The sequence below is a fragment of the Melanostigma gelatinosum genome (genome assembly GCF_949748355.1).
Source record: "Melanostigma gelatinosum genome assembly, chromosome: 10".
In the NCBI taxonomy this organism is placed as follows: Eukaryota; Metazoa; Chordata; class Actinopteri; order Perciformes; family Zoarcidae; genus Melanostigma; species Melanostigma gelatinosum.
This window is the reverse complement of record NC_136643.1, coordinates 20,086,271-20,106,929: the sequence shown is the minus strand read 5'-3', so window position 1 is coordinate 20,106,929 and position 20,659 is coordinate 20,086,271. Positions and strand designations below refer to the sequence as shown.

The 20,659-nt window shown below is 46.4% G+C and overlaps 1 protein-coding gene across 1 annotated transcript; it reads right to left on the bottom strand.

Moving 5' to 3' along the window:
- Nucleotides 1–374: 374 nt before the first annotated feature.
- ranbp2 (RAN binding protein 2) lies at nucleotides 375–20,550 on the bottom strand. Its single transcript, XM_079277127.1, has 30 exons — nucleotides 20,442–20,550; nucleotides 19,480–19,547; nucleotides 19,269–19,380; nucleotides 16,676–16,828; nucleotides 16,346–16,576; nucleotides 16,082–16,224; nucleotides 15,604–15,799; nucleotides 15,350–15,490; nucleotides 14,962–15,121; nucleotides 14,671–14,852; nucleotides 14,383–14,579; nucleotides 14,024–14,147; nucleotides 13,558–13,719; nucleotides 13,093–13,230; nucleotides 12,409–12,540; nucleotides 12,107–12,331; nucleotides 11,895–11,978; nucleotides 11,276–11,417; nucleotides 11,060–11,154; nucleotides 5,897–10,970; nucleotides 5,481–5,558; nucleotides 4,456–4,632; nucleotides 4,256–4,342; nucleotides 3,948–4,123; nucleotides 2,933–3,710; nucleotides 2,636–2,719; nucleotides 2,372–2,523; nucleotides 1,981–2,254; nucleotides 1,506–1,861; nucleotides 375–1,382 (listed from the first exon to the last, which is right to left on the bottom strand). The coding sequence occupies exons 1-30, from the start codon at nucleotides 20,511–20,513 to the stop codon at nucleotides 1,077–1,079; spliced, it is 10,299 nt and encodes a 3,432-aa protein (XP_079133253.1). The 5' UTR covers nucleotides 20,514–20,550; the 3' UTR covers nucleotides 375–1,076.
- Nucleotides 20,551–20,659: the final 109 nt, after the last annotated feature.

The following is a 20,659-nucleotide window of genomic DNA, read 5'->3' as shown; positions in this document are numbered from 1 at the left end:
ATTAGGGGTGTAACGATACGCATATTTGTATTGAACCGTTCGGTACGAGGCTCACGGTTCAGTACGCATGACGAACCGAATACGTTTGAATAAATTAAAAAAAACACCTTTATTTAACCAGGTAGTCCCATTGAGATTAAAAATCTCTTTTGCAAGATGTAAGTAACAATACAAGATGTAAGCAAGATGTAAGTAACAATACTACATAACATTAAGGAGCAGTTTTAGTTTTTTATGCTTATGTGAAGACACCCCAGAAGATGGGTCACTCATTGTTCAAAGTCAAAGAATAACTTTGTTAGTTGTAATCTATCTATATATAGACAAGAACAAACATAAAACAGTCCAAAGAAATTGTCTCAAGCAGCCATCCATTACTTATAAAGCAACTTTATTCATCCTTTGAGCAAATTATTTCAAACTTTGCGATTATAATGGATCACCGTTGTAAAATCCAAACCAGATGTGGTCATCTAGCAACAGTGAGATGACTCAAGTTATTTATCTGCACATTGTGAAAGTCACTTACACAAAGAAAGAAATCACTGGAGGAGCCCGACAGTAAAAAGTACAGTTACAAACCAACAGGTGCATTCAAATAACAACCTCACCTTTCAATTACAGTTAAGACTCCCTCAAAAAGGGAACACATACCAAAGTGAAGCTTATGAAGAGGACCAGCACATATCAATTGAGCACATGCGAGACAAAAGAACAAAACAAAAAGATTTAAAAAGTAGCCCATGTACAATTATACAGAAAAAACAAACGAATGAGAATTTATTGACAGATAATGATAAAGATGCAAGAGCGCAAAAGTATACTGTGCCTCCTCCCACATACTACACCATGTTTGCCAATTGTGATCATGTTATAGGGTAGCAAAATATATATTTATTATTCCAGGGTACTGGAGTCAAGTTTCTAGATGAAGGGTCTTGATCCGTAGTCCTGTTATCACTGTTTAATTCTCAGATGCCGACAATGACAACGGCTTCAGGTCTAGCGGGAAACGCGTCATTATCCAAAGTCTTTTTTGACTTTAGTTGCACATCTGGATCTTAACATTTAAAACGCTACAGCTGTCCACAGTCTGTGACGACGAGCTTCTTTGCGGGCTTGCCTCCCTTTGTGCCCAGCTCTCCCATCTGTTGCACAACATCCATGCCTTCCCGAACCCAGCCGAAAGCCACGTGTTTGAAGTCCAGGTGCTCGGCTTTCTTCAGGGTGATGAAGAATTGGGAGTTGTTGGTGTCGCGCCCCCGGTTGGCCATTGACAGAATGCCGGGGCCTGTGTGCCGCACGTCAAAGTTCTCGTCCTCAAACTTGCTGCCGTAGACGGACTTTCCTCCTGTGCCGTCGCTGTCGGTGATGTCACCGCCCTAAAAAGGACCAATGGGGAACTTAGTAATATTACACTGAAATCTACAACATACAAAAAACACCATCATAAGAAGTTTCACATCTTAATTATGTGTGAAACTGCGGTCATGTGATCGCCGTACCTGACACATGAAGGCCGGTATGACTCGGTGGAAGATGGAGTCCCGGAATCCGAAGCCCTTCTCGCCGGTACAGAGAGCCCTGAAGTTCTCTGCCGTCTTTGGGACGATGTGGGAGAACAGCTCTACGGTGATGGTGCCCAGCGGTTGGCCGTCGGCGGCCACTTGGAGGAACACCTTGGGGTTCGTGTCTCTGGAGTGCTCCTGAACTCTGGACATCTGCGGCGAGGAGATACACGACCCATCGCCTTCGGTTTGGCCCGTGCGGCTCTGACACTCACAGAAGGTCTTCTTGAAGGATTCGGTTATTTCGGGGGTTTTGAACTTGGCCGCCAGCTGCTCCACTTCACTGTCGCCATCTTGAAAAATGGAGGGAAAGACAAGAGACCGTCCGCAAGAGAAGAGCTACAGCGCATCAACACACATGCAATGTTCCCACTCTTTTCTGGAGATCATTTTTCAGGACAAAAATGCTTACCTGAGTAGTCGGTGGCGGTCCAGATCAGCGCGTTAGCCGAGGCGTTCATGGGCTTGAGGTCCATCGCCTGTGTGATGGTGTGGTTGGCACAAACCCTCAGCACCTGCTCTCTTCTCATCAGGACTCGGTAGAAGCGTTTGGTCGGGTGGTAGAGGATCTTGAGGTCCCCGACGCCGCGCTCCTTCCACTGGCCGAGGTCTCGGTCCCACCGGTACAGCTTGGCGCGCTCCTTGAACAGGATTTCCTCATCCTCTTCTCCAGACTTGGTCTCCACCTGAGAGAGAGACACGCAATCACACAAGGAGGAGGTGTGGCCCTGTACGTCATTCACTGAACCTCAATTTAATGTCGAAAAGAAAACACCAGCAGTCCGGCATTTTTAAAAAGGTACCTCTGGTAGCGACACGATCGGCTCAAAGTGAATGTCCTCGTTATTAGAAGCGTCCTCTTCATCGTTGCCCTCCTCGCCGCCCGTTTTTGGCGCACAGGACAAACCTTTCCCAAATACTGTTGCTCCAGCATTCGCCCACGAGAAGTTAGAGTCTTCATAAAAGAGAAGAAATAAATATGTGGTGGAATTCAATTTTGTTGAGATGTATGTAGACAGTCAGTTGTCAAAAGACCATCTTAAGAAAATGTCAATGTTGAAGCAAACCTTGAGATCCAAATGCATACGTGTCTGTGGTTTGGGCCAGATCAGCAAAAGAGGAGCCTCCCAACGAGTGGAAACCAAAGTTGTCTGTGGTGGAAGCGAAACGGCCGTCATGAAATACAGAAGTGAATGCAGTTTCTTTGATTTTGTATGCAGGATTCCAGCAGACCGTGTGTTGGACACAACATGAACATCATCATATAGACGCATTCAAAATCGTACTCAAGTAAAAGTACCGGTATACAAGTATAGTCAGCAAAATATATTTAACTGTAGTGATGAACAGTACGTGCTCTATACCTTCACTCGCTGTAATTGAAGGCCTAGTGCTGGACTCTGGTTCTGGGCTCTTCTTAGTCGACAGATCAATGGGAGAGCTGCTGCCAGGAGCTTCACTCCGAGTCTCGGTCGGCTGGTCTGAGGTCTGCTGCTCCGGTGCAGACGTGCTGTCTGCAGCTTCTGTGCTGCTGGATGAGGGGCCAGATGTTGGTTCTTCTGGAGCTGCAGCGGGGCTGCTGTATGAGGGGCCAGATGTTGGTTCTTCTGGAGCTGCAGCGGGGCTGCTGTATGAGGGGCCAGATGTTGGTTCTTCTGGAGCTGCAGCGGGGCTGCTGTATGAGGGGCCAGATGTTGATTCTTCTGGAGCTGCAGCGGGGCTGCTGTATGAGGGGCCAGATGTTGGTTCTTCTGGAGCTGCAGCGGGGCTGCTGTATGAGGGGCCAGATGTTGGTTCTTCTGGAGCTGCAGCGGGGCTGCTGTATGAGGGGCCAGATGTTGGTTCTTCTGGAGCTGCAGCGGGGCTGCTGTATGAGGGGCCAGATGTTGGTTCTTCTGGAGCTGCAGCGGGGCTTCTGTATGAGGGGCCAGATGTTGGTTCTTCTGGAGCTGCAGCGGGGCTGCTGTATGAGGGGCCAGATGTTGGTTCTTCTGGAGCTGCAGCGGGGCTGCTGTATGAGGGGCCAGATGTTGGTTCTTCTGGAGCTGCAGCGGGGCTGCTGTATGAGGGGCCAGATGTTGGTTCTTCTGGAGCTACTGCGGGGCTGCTGGAGGCTTCTTCAGCTTGGTTTAACTGGGCCCCCTGAAACAATGTAACTACGATAAGACAGATGCTCTCTTGATGCTACATTAACAAATAAAACTCACTGGTTAAAGGGAGACACATGAGGCAAAACATAGCTTTTTATGCACCGATACATTTTAAGAATTAGGGCTATTTTGCGCTTGTAACATCTTTCAGACTAGTGAAAAATAACATAAGATACACATTTAGTTGTTTATTTAACTGCACTCTATTTCTAAGGCTTGTGTCCGTTACCAGGTCTTGCTGCGCCTTGCGGACTTCTGTCTCAAAGTCTTCGGGCTTGTCGTGGTCCGGGTCACTGTCTGTGGTGCTCAGGCCGCAGAAGAAGGTGGGTGGAAGCTGGAGGCTTTTGGCCTTGTCCTCCTCCTCCGGCGTCGGCTTCTTTTCCCACACCACCTGGCAGTCTGGCTCTGTATGCGGTACACACAAGTTTAGGGCTCAAGAATGAGTGGCAGGCGAGGATAGCAATGCCTCCGATTGCCATGAAGTGAATGGTGAGGGCGAGTAATTGGATCAAATGTGACAGGATATGAGATTCATACCATCACCACATGCTGCAGCCTTTCTCTCAGGAGGATCAGGGTAGAGCTTTCCATTCAAGGCGCTTACGGCCGACTCAAAGTCCTCATCTGAAAATAAAAAAACTCACGAGTCATAAGTGTAATGAAAGCGTCTTTGTATTCACCGTGTTCATGTCAACAACACATACTTTCATACTCTGTTTCTTAGCTTTATGTCTCACCATCAGTTGGATCGTCGCTGGTGTAGCCGGGTTCGTTCTGGTAGCAGAAGAAGGTGAGAGGCAGCAGGAGCTTCCTGGCTAAAGCGGCCTGTTCCTCAGTGGGCTCCCTGACATAGACCACCTCCACCTCTGAGTCCTCAGCCGACCCTGCACTGCCTCCCGCTGCCTGAGGCGGCCCTATGACAGATACGATAGAAGACCAACACAGTGAGGAGGAACTGCTTAGAAGAGACTGAACTGCTTTCTTCTCTTCATAATCGTAGGTGTTAGTTCCACGCTCATGCACAGCAAAAACATGAATAGCATGCTTTTGATTTACAAATCAAAGACAAGTTTTACTAAAGAGAACTGACTGCATACGTCCGTCTGTTTATTTTCTTACTATATTCGGGAGACTTGCTGTAGGACACATGGTATTAAATACCGGAGTTTCTACTCTAATTAACCTTTGCTGAGGTGCACATCACCGGCAGCAGCCAGGCTAAACGGGGAATTGCATTTCATGCTGTTGCTCCACGTCCTGCACTAAAAATGGCACATGTGACGTTTGCCCAGTTCATTCCTCTCCGAGGAATCTTCTCAGCTTACCTTACTAAAGGCATCCACTGGTATCTCCTGTTGCTATGCAAAAGTTTGATTCTGTATATGGATTCATGAAATGAGAGACTGGACATTTAAATATGCGGGAGAGATGGTGTATAGACTAAACTATTTTAGAGCACAAACTAACAACATTTTATAAAGAACAAACCGTATGTTTGAGCTCATTGTTATGAATGATTTAACTGCACATGACCCTGATGAACTAGCAGATATACTCCTTTCTTGTGCGAGACATCTTGTGACATAGGTGCTACTCAAGTATCGTTATAATTACTAAAAAACTGCACCTCCACACACTGGACATGCAACACGTTAGCATGAATGTTTTCCACTCCGTGCATCCGGGTTATTTCTGTCTAGTGATAAGGGCCAGCCAGGTGACAGCTGAGAAGTGTTAACACACACTGCAGGGATTAGAGTACCTGGGGGTTCAAATTGGGTTGTTGATGTGCTGGTCCAAAAAGCCATTGGGTTATCTTTGAAAAGCCTAAAATCCAGCCCTAAAGGGTGATGGGTTGTTGGGCGAAGAGAAACTAATTGTGAGGCTGGTATCATAACCATAAAACACAGCCAAAAGTGTCAAGATGAAAAATAGATCGTTTTCTGCATCGTTTTACTAATACGTACAGAATATCTGGATATAATGAAACAACATATTGAAACAATTTCTGTCCTGGAAAATTTGGACACGGGTCTTGGCTGGGTCAAGATGGAGCAATGAGGTGCAGATGAAACAAGACAATGGAGGAAAACTCAAATGAACAAAAACAATGGTTATGCGCTCTCAAAAACAAATGAGAAAATCAGACGAATAAAGATTATTTTTTTTTTTTTTTACCTTTCTCTGGGATTTTGAATGCAGGTGAAGCCTTGCCAGGACGTCCAGGATCTTTGGCTGTGAACCCGGATGCCGAGTCCTCAGTCTCAGAGCGAACCTTAAGAGAGCCGAAAAACTTCTGAAGGCTTTGAGTGCCGAAGACAAACTTCGGGGGGGACACCACTGTCTTTGAGGGGTTGACTGGACTTGGGGACACGGCTGCACTCGGCTTACACTCGGGGGGAAGCTCTGTACGTTCCTTTGTGGTCTCCTCCAGAACAGCGATGGCTGCCTTCCCACACACAGGTGTAGCCGTCTGTGGAGACGCTGCAGGGCCACCATCTTGAGGTGTGGCAACCCCGGACGTCACCGGAGTCATGAGTTCCCCCGTTTCTTGGGCAACCTTGGCCTCTTCGAATACCTGCTTGAATGTGTTCGCGGTGTCCTGCAGCTTGAACCTCACAGCCAGCTGCTCAATGTTACACTCTGCTACTTCAGCAAAGTCCAGGGCACTCCAGACCCAGGCCTTCTCTGCTCCCTTCATGGGCTCCAGCTTCATGGCTGCGCTGATCCAGTGGTTGGCACAGATCTTAAGGACCTGGTCTCTCCTCATTATCAACCTCACTCGCTTGGTGTTGAAATTCTGCAAGAACTTGAGGTCTCCGATGCCCCTCTCCTTCCACTGGCCCAGTTCCTTGTTGTAGCGATAGAGTTTGGCCCTGTGACTGAAGACCACCTGTTCATTCTCCTCCCCTGTAGAAATCTCCACCAGATCCGGCAAAGGGACCACGGGCTCAAAGTGCTGGCCGTCTCGCTCCTCGTCCTGGGTCACATCCTGCTCGTCATCAGTGCCCACTGAGGCTCTGCTCTGGTTCGCAGGAGACTTGGAGGGGCTGATGCCGGGTTGGAAGCTGAAGTTAAATCCACCGGTGGATTCTCCGAAGCGGAAGAGGTTCTTTGTTACGGGGCTGCTGGCCAGAGGAGAGGCATAGACTGATGAGTCAGCGGTATCGTCTAAGGCATCTTCTCTTAAGTCATAGTTGTCCCACTCTAAGGTGGGGCCGGTGGTTTCACTGAGAGGCTTGATCACAAGGTTTGAAACATTGCTGGATGTTGCAACGTCTCCCTGTCTGTCGTCTTCTTTGATCTTTGTTCTCTCGTCGGTCAAAAAGAACTTCAGGTCTTTTAAACCAGACTTCATTTCCTCTGCCTTCTGAATGAGGCGGGCGGTTCTGCCCGAGTCAACAAGCTTGTGAGGGGTTTGTAGGGGAATGTCCAAGAGAAGTCTCTGACACTCCTCAAACTTCTCCTTAAACTCCTCAGCAAGCTCTGGGGTCTTAAACTTGGCGGCCAACTGTTCAAGTTTAGCATCCCCGTCAGAGAAGTCATTGGCCATCCACATCCACGCTTTGTCTGAGCCAGCCAGGGGCTTAAGATTCATGGTGGTGGTGATCCAGTGGTTGGCGCACACCTTCAGAACCTGCTCTCTTCTCATCAGCACCCTCAGCCTGCCGTTAGAGGTGTTTCTCAGGAATTTAAGGATTCCTACCCCCCGCTCTTTCCACTGACTTGTGTCCAAATCAAACCGGAACAGTTTGAGACGCTGAGAATAGAGAACCAGTTCGTCCTCCTCCCCAGTCACCAGGTCCACCCTGTCAGGCATCTGGACCACTGGTTCAAACTGGATGTCGTCGTTTTCCTCGGTTTTGTACATGTCGTCTTCTTCCAGCTCATTATCGGCCTCTGCCCTGGTGGGGATCGTGAACAGCTGCGCACCAGCCCCAGAGAAACCTTTGAAATTGGGGTTGTCCTGGCTAATCTTAAAGTCTCCTTCAGAGGTCTCTGCCAAGTCAGCAAAACTGAACGTTGAGGCTTTTCCAGAAATCAATGGATTTTCCTCTTGCTCCGTTTGGTCCACTAAGGGAACAGACACATTTTCTTGCTCCTTGTGCTTGTCAGCGATGCTTTTCAGAAAACTGGAGGCCGACCCTGATGGAGGCATTTGATCATCAGTGGAGGGAGTTTCTTGTGCAGAGTCCTGAATGCCAAACTTGAAGCCACCAGCTGCACCGGGCAATGAGAAAGAGAAGCCTGAAGAACTTGCGGCGCTGGATCCAGACGGAGGAGTTTCAAACTTAAAAGAAGCAGTTGAGCTTTTCTCTTTGTTTGGACCAAACTGAAAAGCGCTGCCAGTTTCAAAAGGCATTGTAAATCCAGTCCCAGCAGGCTGGCTTGATGAACTTTTGTTGCCAAATGTAAAGCTGAACGTGGAGGCCGAGGGAGCCGTGCTGGTTGTGCTTTTAGCGTTGGGATTTGCCGCATGACAGGCCACACACTTATCGGCAAAGGAATCGTTCCTCACCAGACAAGTGTCACAGTCCCATTGCCCGTCCTTCATGGCAAACATGGCTGCTAAAGAGGGAGTGGCATGTGGGGAATGACAGGCAACGCATTCTGCAGCCGATGCGTCATTTCTGACCAGGCAGGTATTGCAGTCCCACTGCCCTTCCGTTTTTGCCAAATCAGCCCCGAATGCCGACACTGCTGGCAGATTTGATGCTACTGGAACCCCCTCTGTTGGTCTAGCAGCAGGGTTGGGGGTGTTACAGGCGACACAATTGTCAGCAGAGACTTCATTTCTTACTTCGCATACATTGCAGTCCCACTGCCCGGGCTTCTTGCTAAACTGGACAGCAAATCCAGAGCAGACAGCAGATATAGATGGTGCATCTGCGGTTGGTACAGTTTGTGCCATCGTAGTTGTTTTAGGTGAGGCTTTAGGAGCTTTACAAGAAGCAGGGTTGGGGGTGTTACATGCGACACAATTCTCAACGGAGACTTCATTTCTTACTTCGCATACATTGCAGTCCCACTGTCCGGGTTTCTTGCTAAACTGGACAGCAAATCCAGAGCCGACAGCAGATATACCGGTAGATGGTGCATCTGAAGGTGGGGCCGTTTGTGCCGTCGTAGTTGTTTTAGGAGAGGCTTTAAGCGCTTTACAAGAAGCAGGGTTGGGGGTGTTACATGCGACACAATTCTCAACGGAGACTTCATTTCTTACTTCGCATACATTGCAGTCCCACTGCCCGGGCTTCTTGCTAAACTGGACAGCAAATCCAGAGCAGACAGGAGATATAGATGGTGCATCTGCGGTTGGTACAGTTTGTGCCATCGTAGTTGTTTTAGGTGAGGCTTTAGGAGCTTTACAAGAAGCAGGGTTGGGGGTGTTACATGCGACACAATTCTCAACGGAGACTTCATTTCTTACTTCGCATACATTGCAGTCCCACTGTCCGGGTTTCTTGCTAAACTGGACCGCAAATCCAGAGCCGACAGCAGATATACCGGTAGATGGTGCATCTGCAGGTGGAGCAGTTTGTGCCGTCGTAGTTGTTTTAGGAGAGGCTTTAAGGGCTTTACAAGAAGCAGGGTTGGGGGTGTTACAGGCGACACAATTGTCTGCAGAGGCCTCGTTTCTTACTTCACACTCCCATTGGCCCGGCTTCTTGCCAAACTGAGACCCAAAACCAGAACCAAAAGCACTGGTTCCTGTGTCAGCAGGTTTTGAGGTGCCAAATGTGAATGAGGAGGGCATAGATCCTCCAAAAGCACCAAATCCAGTAAAGGTAGAGCCAGAACTTTTTTTTGATGATTCTGTACCAAATTTGAAAGTGAAGGGACTGGCTTTGGTTGCACCAGCAGCCTGAATGTCTGGCTTGGATGAAGAATTGGGATTGGCACTTTGACAAGCGGCACATTGCATATCCGTGGGTTTGTTTCGTACACAGCACACAGTGCAGTCCCATTCCCCATCTTTACGGGAAAACTGGACTGCCAGTGATTCAGAACCTTTCATGTTTTCCTCTTTCTTCACCTGTTGATCGTGCTTTTTTGCTGATTTGAGAATAATTTTCTGGGCTTCCTCAAACTTGGCTTTGAAAAGCGATGCCTCATCTGATGTCTTGAAGCGGATGGCCAGCTGTTCACGCTTAGGCTCCTCATCTGCATAATCAATGGCATTCCAGACCCAGGATTTGTCAGAGCCAGCATTCGCTTTCAGTAGCATATCGACATTGATGTAGTGGTTTGCACAGATCTTAAGCACCTGCTCCCTCCTCATTAAGAGGCGGACCTTCCCTTTGGCGCTGTGTTTTAGGATTTTAACATTGCCGATGCCCCGCTCCTTCCATTCCTTTGTGTCCGTGTCAAATCGAAACAGCTTTGCCCGGTTGCAAAACATTTCCTCCTCCTCCTCCTCACCCGTTTTCACATCCACTTTTTCAGGAAGGGGTACAATGGGTTCAAAGTGAGGACCGTCTTCATCCTCGTCAACATGAGTGCTCTCATTGTCGCTCTCTGCGGCTTGTTCTTCTTCAACCCCAAACGCTGGCTTGGTGACATCCCCAAATGAAAATGGCTGATCCACATTTCCAAAGAGACTTCCAGTGTGTGTGCTCTGTGCAGAATCAGTAAAGGAGAAGCCAGGAGCGCCTTTATTTCCAAAGGTGAAGATGCCCGTTTGGCCGGGGGGTTGCTCCTGGGCGGGAGGCTTCTCTGGGACGGTATCTATTTTAGAGGGGAAGTCTGATGTAAGAAGATCCAGCAGACTTTCACTGTGCTTGGACTGGGAAGGTGGGAAAGTGAAATCTCCATCGTTGGATTTAAAGTTGGAGTTGAATTTAAAAGCAGCTAAAGGTGTTGACTGGGCGACTGCTCCTGCTCCGAATCTGGGCACTTTAGGGACTTCTGCAGGCGCCTGCTGGCTGAAGGAGAGCTTCCCAAAGTCCATAGGCTTCCCATCAAGGCTCTTAGGCGGCTGAACGGGGACTACCGATGGATTAGTGAAGTAGCCGGGTTCAGGCAGGGGAGGGTTAGTGGTTTGTTGGGTTACACTCTGCCCATAATATTCTTCACTATATGGTGAAAGAAGGCTTGTGGCCGGCGATTCAAACCGAAGAGGAGCTCCAAACCCCTGTTCTTGAGGCGGGTAAATGCAAGCTGGGGCCGTCTGCAGTGGAGGCGTATGAGTGGGCTGCTGGTAGGCATACATATGCTGCTGAGGTGGCATACGGTTCATATTATACATTGGGCCCTGTGTGAAGAGAGAGAACAAATGAATCAAACGTCATTCAATAAAGTCTGAACAATTACGGTGAACAAGTGTTAAATAGTGATAGTTACCTTAGTGGGGGTGACATTTGCTGCTGTGCGCAGGAGATACTGAGAGTTGTAAGCTGGAGACTGGTTGTAGTACGCCGAGGGGGCTGTGGTGGCAACTTGATAAAAAAGATGGAAATACATATTTATGCATGTAAAAACTATTTATATCAAATGCTTATAGACAAAAATACTGCACTATAACTGTATTCATGCTGTGGTTCTATGGAGTGTGCTGACCTGTTAGAGGGGCCCCATGGTAGGACTGGACTGGAGTGAAGGGCTCCTGGAGGCCCTCGGCCCCGTAGCTCTCACCAAACATCTTGTGATGAGGGGAGCCTGCGTTCCCTGAAGAGTTGCGTCTCAGATCATGAACCTCGTTCTGGAAAAGATGGCGCTTAATGAGACGCGACTTACTGTTACATCTTCACAAAATATGTAATTCACACTAAAACTGGAATATGTAGAATACACACATCATACACAAAGTTATTGTTATGTTAATAATAGTGAGCAGGATTTACTATTTACCTCAACTGCAGTTAGAGTTTGGCTTTTACTTAAGACACGCCATTATTAGAGACCTGCATTAGTAATTTATCGTGTTTTCTAAAGACACTTTATCACACGTGAGTAATTTCATGTAATGCTGTAAATTCAAACACTGCCTCCATATTTATCTTTTGTTATGATAAATTCAGTGTTACACACCCTTTTATTTCCATCAATGCAAAAACACGGTCGTATCACACTCACACTGCAACACTGGTGTCAATCTCTAATTCTTGTATTTATGAGAAATGTGTGTGATATTAAGTAGAATATTAAAATGAAGAGATGTGTAATCTCTTATCCTGACCTTGAGGGCTTCCACTTGCTGACAAAGCATCTGGAGGAGACTTTTCTGATCCTCCACCCAATGAGGTGGTGTCTTGGGAGAAATCTGGACGACAGGAGAAAGAAGTGAAAAGTTACTCATTTGTGTTGTGTGTTGACATTTTTGTTTACGTACAGATGATATGAAGAAATCTCTGATGGTCTTCTGAATTAGCATCAGTGAGCTGAACCTACCAGGTGTCTTTTAGAAGGAGATATGATGCTTTTGTTCGGAGACAGAGTGGAGAACTTTATGTGGGACACTGTGGTAGAGGACTCTATGGGATGAGTGGTGCTGGAGTGGGCCGGTCCTCTTCGACCCTCTTCCTTCTCCTCTTCATCCAAAGCCTCCGCACTCTCACCCAGCTGCTGGTTCACATCATTCAGGAGGTCCACGACTTCCTCCATGGAGACGGGCAGCTGGGACACAGGTGTGATAAATGGTTACACAGCTGCAGAGTTGTTCACACTAACCAGTGAAAGCAAATGGGACTTACCTTCTCAATGTCATCTGCACTGGCGTTGTAGATCTTGGACAGGTAGGTCCTGAACTTTCTCAGAAAAGTGATGCACCTGTCTTGGGTCTCCTCAACACCGTTGCTGGCCTCCTCTGACAGCCGCTGGTAGATCTGCCAAGGAAGCGCAGCACATTGTAGAAAACACATGTTCAGGTGTCAGAAGCACTGACAGCCATATCAGAGATGAACCAATCCGATTTGAAGGAATTTGTTTGTTAGTAAAATGTTTTGTTTTTTTATCAGAGAATCTCTCAGATCATCATTGTTTCGTTAGGGTGTTGTGTTCTGGATAGCAGCTCAGAGGAAAAAACAAACAAATGTAATACTGTCAGACAGAGCAGAGGTGGTTTAGTTGCAATATTCAACTGATATGCTCCCAAACTGCATGCTTATTATGCTTAAATCTCCACAATGTTTGTTGTATATTCTGAAGAAGATAACTCAATAAGTATTGGCAATGCACTATTCCTGCTTTAAAGGGAACTGTTAGACAACTCGCTGCCATGAATAGGAGGAGGAAGTAAACTGGTTCTTCTGTAAACAAAAACCCTCTTTAGTGCACATCTATAAAAAGAACAATGGCTGAACAGACAGCCATTGTTTAATTCAGATGGTGAAAGAGAAGCCTATCCCAGTTATGTTGTGTGGAAGCGTATTTCTTACCTGTGCCAAATGCCAGATGGATGACAAGTTATTGATGGATTCTAAAGTGGCGATGGCCTCCTCTGTCTTGCCTTCAATGTCGAGGAGAACAGAAAACGCAATATTGGCTTCGTCTTCATGGCCCTTCACAGAAGACTTCTGAAAAGGAACAGACAATCTGTCAGCCATCCTGAAACAACATGGAACGATCATTTGGCAAACTCTTCATTCTAAACACCCATTGGTATCAACGGTGCACATATCTGCTGTAGTGGCCTCAGTGGGAGTCAAACCATAAACCTAAGATCTAACTTACTCTGTGTAAAGTCCATCTACAGACCACAAAGACTGTAAACCTGTGACCCAGCTTACAACCATGTATTAGGATCAAACATCACGATTTAAGAGTGGACACAAGGGGCGCCCACCCATTACCACTCCTATCCAACATTTCATATAATAAAAGAAAAACCTGACGGTATTAACCTGAATATCTTTGGAGGGAAAGTGTATGAAGAGCGGCTCAAGTGGTTCTGGTATACTGCGTCTGTTCCTGATCCTTTCCAACAGTGGAAGTACAACTTTCCAGTAGTGGACACTGCGGCCGATGTACTCTTTCTGGTCGTAGTACGAGTTCACTCCATCACCCTGGGTTGATTAAGGATAAAAAAGTTGCTGAGCATCAAGAAAAGAAGATTAGCATGATGAATCAGCTTGACGCAGGGCATAACACATAAAAAAAAAAAAAGTCATGCACTTTTGACACAAGTAGTTTCTACCATGAAACCAACGTACACACAGAGAACCAGCACATGTGGCTGTCCGTACATCTTAATCTTGTTCACATTCAACAGCTGAAGGGAACGTGACAGAAAGCAGCAGGTGGAGAGGCATGTGTGTAAACGGTGTGTGTGTGTGTGTGTGTGTCTGTGCAGTGTGTCTGTGTATGTACCGTCTGGCTGAGACACTGGGCCCAGTGGATGGCCATGGCTGGCTGGAGCCCGTGTTTCTCTCCGGCCCTCAGAGAGCTCAGTCCATGCTGCACAATCATCCGCAGTTTAGCAGACATACCAGGACTACAAGGAGACACGCGACAACAACAGTGAATACCAGGACACACGATTCGTAAACTACAATGAGCAGGTGCTGCGTTTTGGCCTGATTGTGTCACTTATTGGGAATAGCAGAGATCATCACCAGAATCTAATCACAGAAACACTGTTTGGGTGGACTAAACTAACTCATGTAATCATTGTAACCGCGTATATTTTGGTAAATGCACGGTTTGTTTTTAAGCTCGGTTTTACTCACGCTGTTCGTTTGTGAATGAGGCTGTAGATGGCGTCCCACCACTCCCTCTGTCTGTCGGTGGTCAAGAGGCGCAGGAGGGGGAGGGGGAGGCAGCGAGGCTCGTAGAGCTGCTGCTGCTGCGGGTTCACGCCGCTGCTGATCTTCGCCGTCTCCTGGAGCTGACAGTGGCTACAGAACACCACTCCATGTACAAACACCTGGACGGAGTAAACCAGAACCAGAGACGTTTACATTTTGGTAGAAATGGTAAATTGCAGAAGCAAAAAAAAAATAATTGGTTCCACCTACCTCCAGGTCGAGCAGGCAGATGGACTCTGGCGCGTTGGTGTCCAGCTTGGAGGTTTCCAGAGTTAGCCTGGGAAACAGCTGCTGCAGCCAGTCCCGCAGGGCTGGTCTCTGGGCCAGCAGGGTCCACTGTAGCCCCAACCAGCTCAGGTGTTGCAAGTCACCAGCATGCAGCAGGATTGAGCCTACAGAGGAGGCATCAGAGTTACTAAAGTGTAGTAAAGTGGACCTGAATTGACTTGAAAAGAAATCTTCAGGCTACTTAAGTGCCCAGGCAGATTATTGGCTTCGTACCAGCGTCCCATTTGACGAGTTGATTGAGCTCTGGAGCCGTGGTGTTAATGGAATGAATGTCATCGTTGGCAATGAAGGAAGCTCCAGTGGAGGCCTGTGGTCCAAAGAGGAGTTCAAACAAAGACTCCTGACCACTACGGTTCCCAAACGCCTCCACCACCTACGCAGAGAAAACATAAAAGAAAATGTCTGATATGATGCAGAAATGAGTGGTGTTAGTGTCTGCCATGGTTGTGATTGAGTGGTATGCACCTGGAGTGTCAAATCTCAGTTCCACAAGTCGTATTTTACACATTCTGACCTTAAATGAATCCAATCAATTTATTACATTGCCCTTCAGTAAGGTCCAGAACCTTTAACTAAACTGAACTAGAATACATGGACAGACCTCTCTGATCAAGGTGGATGAGTCAGTGCTCAGATTCAGCAACATGTGACCGGCCTGACTCTGTCGGTCGTTGGCCAGCAGCTCCAGGAGCTGTGGGGCAGACTGGTCTCTTTTGGTCACTTTAGCCTTCGGTCTCGGGACCTGGTGGACGGACAAACAAAACAAACTGTGTTCAAAGTTCCGTCCTTGGCTCAAAAATAAAGTCTGTTCAAGGAAACCAGGACATTTAAAGAACAGAGACTGAATAACAGTACCTGGTATGCCAGCAGGTAGCACAGTGCAGCCAGGTCGATGACAGCCCTCCAGGTCTGTTGGTGGTCCTGAGCCAGCTTCAACAGCAGCGTGGCAGCATGCAGGTAGAGGTGACCTCTCATTTCCACAAACGCCTCACATAGATCGTCGGAGTGGCGGCCAGCAATGCTGCTCAGCGTCTGCATAGCTTGGTCAAAACTACACACACACACACAGTTTGAATATGCAGCAGTTTCAGTGTTTCTCCTTTATTTATTAAGCCGCACCGTAGCCTCTCCACACAAACAGAGCAGAGAGAGGTGTGGTGAAGGTAAAGGGGTTGGTTCCGGTTACAAATCTTATCGTGCCGACAGATTCTGTGTTTTCAGCGGAGCTGGACCAGAGAATATTCGGTTAAAACAGATCAGTGATGCTGCTTTGCCCTCATTGTTAGATTTGATTTTATGCGTACAAACAGCGTAGGACCTCAACATGACCTACCCTGTGAGCGCATCGAGGCTCGGCTGCATGCTGCTGTCAGACAGTGTGATTCTGAGCAGGCTGCAGTGGGCCAACAGCAGCTCTCTCTGGAGACACCGACACGTCTTCTCATTACCAGAGACGCTGGGCTGAGCTAGATAATCCTGCAACAAAGGCCATTCATTTTATTCTGTTGTTTTGAAGTTAAACGGGTGAGATTTAAAGATATGAAACACAAAGAACAGCATAGAAGTTTTCAAATATGTACACTTGTTTCATGCTGACCTGCAGTGTGCGCACCACCACCGTGTACCAGTCCAGGCTGTGGCTCAGCAGGCCCCTTTTCTCAGCAGCCAGGCAGTGTTTAACGGCTTCGTCCAGCCGCCCGTCCTGACAGAACAGCTGCACCAGCTTCACGTTCACATGAGCGTCAGCTGGCCTCGCCGCCAGCTCTGCCTGGAGGAGGTCGAACAACCGGTTCCAACCCGGCTGACCCTGCCGATTCAACAGGCGCTCCTGCACAGAGCGGTAGTTAAAGACGAGTTAACAGAATGGCACGAGATGACTTCAGCAGTTCACTGATAGGAGGTCTTGCTGGATTAAAGGGAACGTCACCTTCAGGTTGAAGACGGCAGGGTTTCCTGGCAGCAGTTTGGCAGCTTTCTCCACCCAGAACTCTGCTCTGCTGTCACATTCCTGCTTACTGACCAGTAACTCAGCCACCTTCAGCACCAGATCCCTTTGGGCTGGGTTCAGGTCCACTGACCGCTGCACGCACACACACACTAGTGTCAGTTTTTAACAAAAGCCTGCAGGCATCGGATCTATCCAAAGGGCAAAACTCTTCACAAAAACATAGACTAACCAATAGGTTGGCAACTTTTGTCATATATTGAGAGTCTAAAGCAAGAGGGTTGATTACATTGTGTAGATTCTATAGCCCACCAAAGCAAATTTGTAATTTTGGGCGAAATACAAATGACTTGAGACTCTTAAAATCTGTTAAGAACCATTCTGATAATTTTGTTAACTCATCAACTGGAAACCGATTTCATTACAGTGAGCATTACCTCTGACAATTCTTTCAAAGCATGCATACAGTAGACTTTATAAAGTCAGTTCTATTATCATAACAGGTGTGGATAAGACTATTAAAAAGTTTCCCTGCTGGTACATTTAGGGGCATTAAAGGGATAGTTCAGGTGTTTTGAAGTGGGGCTGTAATTATACTGCATTACCTACAGTAGAGGACTGTCGGCACGAGAGCAAAGCAATGCACTGATGTGGACATGGGTTACACCTACATGGGTTACACTTAGGGCTGGGCGATATGGCCTAAAAAAAAAATCTCCGATTTTTTTACAAAAAATCCGATTCACGATTTAAATCGATTTTTTTCCCCCAAAATTTTTTGCAGATGACAGAAGCTGTTGAAAACAATTTTTTCTTTTATTTTGTGATGATTTTCCCAAGTAGGTTGATAAAAATAAAGTGCAAACAAAACCTGAACATTGTAGAAAGGTGCCTGTAGTATACAAAAAGTATTTGGTCACTCTTTTGTTTGCCTGAATCATTTAAATATAAAATTAAATTAAACATAACATTAAATGGCATTAAATAGTAGCCTTCCATTGTAAACAACTGTGCAAATGTAACTTTTTACAGTAAGCTTTTCTAACTGAATACACTGATACAAACACAGCATGAAATAAAATGTATATGACCCTTTAACATTCACATTTTCAAAAGTGCAACATCTGATCTAACATCAACATAACATATTTTGCACAGTAAATAAGTGCATGTAAACAAAATCAAGTGCATTCACAACATAACCAACAGTATTAAACAGTAGTGCATGTTTTTTCTAAATATTTTTTGCCAGGAAGACAAGCCTGTCTACTACCTCTGGCTTCAGGCATGCACGGTGGCATGTAACAATGCCCCCCCCCACACACTGAAAAGCCTCTCAGAGGGGGCACTTGTAGCTGGCACAGAGAGGTATTTCTTTGCTAAAGTACTTAGCCTTGGAAAGTTAAGTTGGTGACGCTTCCACCAGTCAAGTGGATCGGTGTCTGGGTCAACCTGCTGGACCACAGGTCAGTTGTTGCGGAGTAGAATGACATCCCCTCCAGCTCCGCAGAGATCCTTTGGCGTGTACTATTGTACAGCCGAGGCAAGGCAACGTCAGAAAAATGTTTACGGCTTGGTAGCACGTACCTGGGGTCCAAAGCTTTGAGACGGTGAATAAACCCCGGCTTTTCCACGGTGTATATGGGCACCATATCTTTTGCGATAGACATCGCGACTGCATCCGTGATGGCTTTCCACCGGGCACTCTTCTTCTCATGCGGAGTACAGTTGGTGAATGTCTCCAAAATGCTGGGTTGTTTTTGTGAGGTGGCGGCGGCAGCAGTGAAGCTGCTGGCCGCCATTGTTTTAGTTTGTAAACAATGCGCGCGCACTCTACTACGGGAAAAAGGGGTGGGGGCGATTTTCTCGATTTTCAATAAAACACATCGCCTTAAAGCACACATTCGAATTAATCGATTAAATCGATTTATCGCCCAGCCCTAGTTACACTTGTAGGTGTAACCCTACAAGTTAATAAGCTACAAGCTATAAGTTTCACTTTCAGTTCAGCTCTCATTTGGAAAATACACTAAATATAGCGTACAGTGCATTCAAATTAAATTAGTTTTTGCAACTTTCACATAATTGACACCACAGACGGAAGGAAAAATATTTAAAGCTTTGTGGTATTGATATGGAAACTGGTAGGAACAGAGAGCATACACAAAAAAACCTGTATGGTTGGACCACCAACAATTAAGATTGGTACAAACAGACATCTTTTTTCCCCTTCTATTTGTACATTGCAGTCACTGAATTTCTTTGGCTCTGTGCACTTTCTATGAGATGTAATTGAGACACTTTTACCCACATAGACTAGAGCTGCATTTTTACCGACACAGTCGTAATAGGTTGTCTGTACACACAGAGAAAAAACGAAACTAAAATAATAGGAATAAGGATGTTAGGAAAGTCAGATGCCAGAAGCCAAATGAGCTGTAATGCAGTTTACAGATTTGCATCCACGCTGCAGGGTTGGCTGCGTTCAAATGTAGTAATTGAATGCAGGAACGACGAGTTTAAGGAAGAAATGCTTTGCCCCCCCCCCCCCACCACAGTGACATGTTCTTCCTACCTTGTAACATCCTACTGCCTTGTTGATGTCTCCCTCTCTCTCGAAGAGCTGTCCCAGGAATTTGTGTGCTTTCGGATCTCTCTCCTGGACTTTGAGATACTCGGATACATGTCTAGGAAGAGCATTAAATGTGTAATATTTATATCAACACAATGGAGACCTCTTGAGAAGCAATGATACATCCAGTCAACAGGGAAGCTTGTGTCCTCACCTTTTGGCCAGTTCATATTCCTTTGCTTCGAAGTACAATTTGGCAAATAAAAACCCTTTGACTGGCTTCTGTGGAAAGAGGACATTCAAGAGGAATATCAATGAACCAACAATGTTTGAAGTAATTATATTCATATTTATAGTAGTTATGTTAGCTATCAGGCACAAGGATAACATCATTATTTGTCTTATAGGTACATTTTCCTGGATACAAATGACCGTTACACTCAGATATATATTGTGTCACTGGAACATTTGGCTCTTTACCAAAACTAAAGACCACAATTGAAATATTACAATTTCTGGACTTTACTTTGTAATTCGTGTAGTTTGGTGTCATTCAATGCCCTGATTCCAACAGTGTCAAATAACCTAAACTATGAAGTTATTGTATGTAGAAAATGTTTTATGCTTAACGTTAAGTTCAGCCAGTCAAGTAACTTGTTTACAAGTTGGTGACTTGTTTACAAGTTACTTAGTGAGCATTTAAGCTAACGTTACGCTTCCCGAGTAACGTTAAGGTCTTGGCGTGCAGCTAGTATGGTGTTAACTTACATGAGGGGAGAATGAAGCCATGTTGTTCACAGACAGTAACGTATTAAACTAGTAACTTTACTCGCTGTACGCGTAACTTAATTCAAAGAATAGCTGTGCAAGTGGTGGCTAACTAGCACGGCTAATTGTGGCTAGCGCTGCTGCAACAAGCCCCATGCCGCCAATTTGTAGGTAGAAATGGGAGGACCGACCGGTCTAACGCCGGAGGGTTAGCTGGCTGCTAACCAGGAACAGTTAACGGACGTTACACTGAACACACAATCCAAGTTAACGGACTAAATGGCATCTTAATTAAAACAACTGGTGCTTGTTTCATCCTGCTTGTTTCCTTACACCGGTTGGCTGACACATGCTGGTCTGACATGATGGCAGGGACATGCTAGCGTTAGCCGCCGGGGCTCAACTTACCTCTTTGAGTGAAGGAGACGAACTCTGTACGGAGGAGACGTAACGGTCCACTTCAACTTTACTCCGCCGCATGACTCCCCCCAAAAAACGGATTCCTCTAAAAACGGTTGACTATGGTTCATAAGAGTATCGGGAATTCACAACAAACCATTAATATCGGTTTCACTGTCACTCCGTAATGCTAACTCCTCGCATTGCGCAGTCTCATTACAGTCAAA